The following is a 5,861-nucleotide window of genomic DNA, read 5'->3' as shown; positions in this document are numbered from 1 at the left end:
ATCACAGTGCCCAACACCACATCACTACCAACCAATTACAGTGCCTGACACCACATCACTACCAATCACAGTGCCCAACACCACATCACTACCAACCACAGTGCCCTCCTGTCTTCCCACAAAATGAAGAGTGCTCATCCATTAGACCAGACTGGATCCATTCTGACTCCCTTCTTGGGGTCTTCCCCTAGAGGCAAAGCTCTTTCTCCCAAAGAGGCCCTTTGTTCAGCACTCAGCACATCTTACACATTCTAGCAGCAGCTAGAAGATCACACACATCTTCCAGAAAACTCCATCTAAAGCCCACCACCCTCCTCCTACAATGACTTCTGTTGTAGGAGTAGTCTTGACTGGCCCTTTCCATGCCAGGTAAGCCCAGGTCCTCCCCGGCTCTCCATACCACCTGGCATCATGCCATGCACCCGAGTGATTTGGAACATAGTGCTGCCCACCATGAAGTTATTTTAACAAGCATTATAGAGCTCTTATAAATGGCTTGAAAACATTTACATTTACCTCAAAATCACTTTAAATTAATTCACTCCATCACAGTGCCAGCAGCCTGCCAGCAGCCTGCCAGCAGCCTGCCTTGGCCCTCCCACAGGGTTTTATGGTCTCCCCAGACTCCCTTAATCCTAACTCCACAGGGACTAAAAGGGCACTATGCACATACCACTCTGGCTTCTTGCCCTAGTGGCCTGCAGCCATCAATGTAAAAGCAATTTCATCAAGAGATCATCTACATACTCCAACTTGCCACAAAGATATGAAAAAACTCTCATTCAAAGTAAAACAATAATGACATAATAAGGATACTGGATGTTTGCTAGGTGCCTGACACTGCATGATCTCTGTCATTATCCTCAAACCAGCCCTAAGCGGCAGAGTTAATTTGATTCCCCCATTTACCAGGCTTGCCCACCAGCACTCCCTCTGCTCATACACCACCTCCCACCTTGCTGGGTGGGGCAAGCACTAGGGACAAAACTGCCGCAGCACAAGTCCCTGAAACCCTGTCACCCAACACAGGAACAGAGCGGGAACAGCACATACTTCTCTACGACGGTGCCAATACTTCTACAGGCTTCTTCTGCTGCGTCTCTGAATGCTGGCTCAGGGTGAGCAATTTTCACAAAATCAGCCTAGTAAAGGGAAAGACAAAACCAAAAGGGAATTTGATGGAAAGCTTTCTTCCAGGATCTGAGGGTGAAAATGAAAACCTGTGTTTTAAAACGCACCATTTGGTTTGACCATGCATTTCCATTACTGAATTTTTCCTAAACGAGAAAGGCAAAGCAACTTCTTTCTTAACATTTATTGATTCTGTAACTCCTTAAAACGAAGTTTGTCTCATTCCAAAGAAAATACTGTTACTAACTTTACTTTAGAAAAGTTCCTCTCCTTCAAATATGAACACTAAGCATATTCAGTTCAAAACAGCAAACACTGCTTTCAAATATTCTAAAACTTTCTAAAATTCTTTGCAATATGGTTTTCACATGTTAATTTAACCTGGCTCCAGAGAACACCTCTTTGAGCAGTGATTTTTAAGAGGATCTTAGGTATGCTGTGAAAGTTTTTAAACATCATTAATTAAATTTTTTTTTCTCTTCTTTTTTGGGATGGAGTCTCACTTTGTCTCCCTTGGTAGAGTACTGTGGCGTCATGGCGTCATGGCTCACAGCAACCTCAAACTCTTGAGCGTAAGCAATTCTCTTACCTCAGCCTCCCAAGTAGCTGGGACTACAGGCACCTGCCACAATGCCTGGCTATTTTTAGAAACAGGATCTTGCTTCTGTTCAGGCTGGTCTCGAATTCCTGAGCTTAGGCAATCTACCCGCCTCGGCCTCCCAAAGTGCTAGGATTACAAGAGTAAGCCACCTCACCTGGCCCAATAAAATTATTTTCTAAAGAAGTTCAAAGCACAGTAAACATATTCTTTTTTAACTTTTTTTATTTTTTTTTTTTGCAGTTTGGCGGGGCTGGGCTTGAACTCACCACTCCCGGTATATGGGGCTGGTGCCCTACTCCTTGAGCCACAAGCACTGCCCTTTTTAACTTTTTTTTTTAATTAACGTAACTTAAGTGTGCCATGGAAGTTTAACTATAGGTTCAAATGTGCCATGAGATAAAAAAGGTTGAAAAACGGTCTTAGATGTATTTTTAAAAATTGACACATAATAGTTTCAAAACTTATTTAACCATGTTCTAGACTTTGTGCAGAAAACAAAAGCCCATTCTCTTTTTAGCCCTTTAATAAAATATGAATTCACAGACCCCAGATAACATGTTACAAGACTACTACTGCTACTACATTAAACATCACAATTAAACCAGCCAAAAAGTCTCTTTTTTAATTGTTGACCAGCAATTTTATGTAGAAGCTATCCCACATCACAGGCTATTATTCCTACATCAATATGAAAATGAAATAATCTACATAAACTTCAATATGCTTTATTTATACACATGAATTGAAATGAAATTCTACAGATAACTCCTAACTTTATAAAGTCTTTCTTAGATGTAGCTTATGAATTTTCACTAAGATGAAAAAGCTAAGGATTTGCTCAAATCTGATTCCAGTCATAGTTTTAAGAAATACTGGTGTTTCAAGCAAAGGGTCTGTTGACCAGAAATCTCTCCAACATGAATTTTTTTTTGTTGTTTATGTCATCAATATCAATAAACTAAGAAACTTCTTTGTATCACTAATAGTAACTTCCATCCCTGGTAAAGATTTAACAGTTTTCATAAAATTGTTCTATTTGGCAATGGTCTAAATAGGTTTGAGAAACAATTAAATTAAAAAAAAAAATCATTATCTGGCTTGGCACCTGTAGCTCAGGAGTTAGGGCACCAGCCACATATATAGGAGCTGGCAGTTCAAACTCTGCCCGCCAAACAATGACAACTACAACCAAAAAATAGTCAGGCACTGTGGCAGGCATCTATAGTCCTAGCTACTTGAGAGGCTGAGGAAAGAGAACTGCTTAAGCCCAAGAGTTGGAGGTTGCTGTGAGCTTTGATGCCACAGCACTCTACTGAGGGCAACACAGTGAGACTCTGTCTCAAAAAAAAAAAAAATCATCATCAAAAAGTAAATCTGTCATCTCACTGATACTCTGTAGACTAAGTTCAACAGTTATTTCCCCATATCTGTATAATCCTCCAAAGTTGATGTAATATTTTCAATTCACTGCTCTTCAAAATCATTTTTACTACCAGATTATATTACATTTCTTTTTTGTCATTTTGGTGGTCTAATATCAAATTCATAACTTTCTTCTCATAAACTATCAGTTTCCAGATTACTCAAAAAAATTTCAAAATCACTCAATCAGTTAAAACATCTGCATACAATTCATTGAAAACTTCTTCACCAGCTTGGAGCCTGTGGCTCAAGCGGCTAAGGCGCTAGCCACGTACACCTAAGGTGGCGGGTTCGAATCCCCAGCCCGGCCCGCCAAACAACAATCATGTGCAACCTAAAAATGGCCGGGCGTTGTGGCGGGCGCCTGTGGTCCCAGCTACTTGGGAGGCTGAGGGAGGAGACTCACTTGAGCCCAGAAGTTGGAGGTTGCTATGAGCTGTGATGCCATGGCACTCTACACAGGGGGATAGCTTGAGGCTCTGTCTCAAAAAAAAAAAAAAAAAAGAAAACTTCTTCACCATCACAGTATGTCATGGTTGAAATTTTTGTTATACTAGAATCATGATTAAAAACCTGCTTATCTAGAAAACTAATTTTTTTATAATAAGGTGAACATAACTGAACACAATCGAGAAAGCTCTTAAAATAATCCTATATTACCCTGTGTTTTAAAAATTCCAATAGCTAAGTGCAAACATGAGTTAACTTTGGGCACGAAAACATGAGTTAATAATGTGTTTAAAAGATGAAATCATGTAAAACTAGATTTTAGTTTACATGTTAATTGTAATATACTGCAAAAGAAAAATGCTGGAGAACTACATATTTTCTTTCTCTTTTTTTGAGATAGATTCTTGCTCTGTTACCCTGGGTAGAGTGCCATGGCATGAGCCCAGCTTACAGCAACCTCAAAATCCTGGGCGCAAACAATCTTCCTGTTTCAACCTCCCAATTAGTTGGGACTATAGGCAACCACCACGATGTATGGCTAACTTTTTCTATTTGTAGTAGAGATGGGGGTCTCACTCTTGCTCAGACTGGTCTCCAACTCCTGAGCTCAAGCAATCCACCTGGCTCTGCCTCCCAGAGTGCTGGGATTACAGACGTGAGCCATCATGCTGAGTCTGCATATATTCTTTATTCTCCAAGAAGACATGTATACTCTACATGAAATTAAATCACCACAAGATAAAATTTACTAATTTTATTATCAAATAGTTTTTAATACAAAAACATTTAAATCTGTAGTTTGGTACATTCGTTGCAATTATAGTTAACCATAATATGACATGAGTACTAAAGAATCTGAAAAATGATCTACGTAAAATTGACATTTTTGTAAATTGCTAATCTACATGTTACAGAATTTACAATCAATATTAAAATTCAAAACACTAGCATACATTTTAAAAGCTGATTTATAATAATCATGATGAAAACCATTCTATTACATAATTATACTTAAGAAAGAAATAAAACAAAATGATTATTTTACAAGTAGTTTATAGTTTATACAACCAGTGCCTTGTAATGGTGATCTTACTGGCAGGTAATATCTTAAAGATTCAAAAAGGAACAAGGTTCTTTGAATTTCTTATCTAGGGAGTTACACATAAAAATCACATGATAGTTTTTTAAAAAATTACACATTATAAAAAAACCTTTAAAGTTAGGACTAGATATGGGGCAGAGAAGTTAAAAGTCTTTTATTGAAGAGTAAAAGCGAAACTGTGGGAAAAAAACATCCTAGAACACTGTTTAATTAATACAGAGATTAAGACAACAAATACACAGTGAATTCCGAGAGTTCTGACTGCCAAAGCCAACACAGCTATCCTTCTGTCCCATGGAGGATTGGTCCCAGGACCTCCTTGGGGACACCAAAGCCCAAAGATGCTCAAGTCTCTGATATAAAATGGTGCAGTATTTGCATCTAACCTATGAACAGTCCTTGGCATAAAATTATCTCTAGATTACTTACATCTAATACAATGTAAATGCTATATGAATAGTTGTTACAATGTACTGCCAAGGGACTAACAACAGGAAAAAAAATATCTGTACGAGTTAAGTACCAGTGCAATTTTTTTTCAAATGTTTTTCATGTGAGGTTGGTGCAGAACCCCAGATACAGAAGGTTGACTGTACTTGCTTATTCTTAAGTGAAATTTACTGATATACATTTTCCTTTGCAGATTTCAGTGACACAATTAGAGAGGGAAAGTGCAAACCTCCTTTTTGGCAGTACATTACCATAGCTCCTCCATCACCTGAAGAAACATCTCCTCTGTACATACTAGAAGACAGAACAAAGGCCCAGTAAAACAAAACTGACCACCCAGAACCTGCAATTTCACTTTTGGGAAAACTCTTTAAAATAAGCTACTTTGTCAGTTTCATTAAATTTGGAAATTTATAGTGATTATCTGAAAGGTGTTAGTACTCAAATCAGGTTTATGGGAAGAACAAAATTTTCTGAAAAAGCAAAAAGAACAAAAGGAAGGAAATGTTATGCTTGTTTTGAAAACAGTCTTAAGGCTCAGTGCCTGTGGCTCAAGCGGCTAAGGTGCCAGCCACGTACACCTAAGGTGGCGAGTTCGAATCCCAGGCCCGGGCCCGCCAAACAACAATGCAATCAAAAAATGGTCGGGCGTTGTGGCGGGCGCCTGTGGTCCCAGCTACTTGGGAGGCGGAGGCAGGAGACTCG

General features: G+C 38.9%; 1 protein-coding gene across 4 annotated transcripts in view; it reads right to left on the bottom strand.

Annotated features, from left to right (window-relative positions):
• MIPEP (mitochondrial intermediate peptidase) overlaps nucleotides 1–5,861 on the bottom strand; it is a 178,349-nt gene that overhangs the window by 166,769 nt on the left and 5,719 nt on the right. For all 4 annotated transcript variants that reach the window (XR_002775000.1, XR_002774999.1, XR_002775001.1 and 1 more), the window contains exon 3: nucleotides 1,054–1,142. Coding sequence is in view for 1 of the 4 variants with exons in the window: in XM_003796717.2 (XP_003796765.1) it covers nucleotides 1,054–1,142 (89 nt within the window). In the remaining 3 variants the exon portion in view is untranslated. The remainder of the gene's footprint in view (nucleotides 1–1,053; nucleotides 1,143–5,861) is intronic.

The sequence above is a fragment of the Otolemur garnettii genome, unplaced genomic scaffold (assembly GCF_000181295.1).
Source record: "Otolemur garnettii isolate 467f Iridium unplaced genomic scaffold, OtoGar3 scaffold00106, whole genome shotgun sequence".
NCBI lineage: Eukaryota > Metazoa > Chordata > Mammalia > Primates > Galagidae > Otolemur > Otolemur garnettii.
The sequence above is the reverse complement of the archived record's forward strand: the minus strand, read 5'-3'. Positions and strand labels throughout refer to the sequence as shown.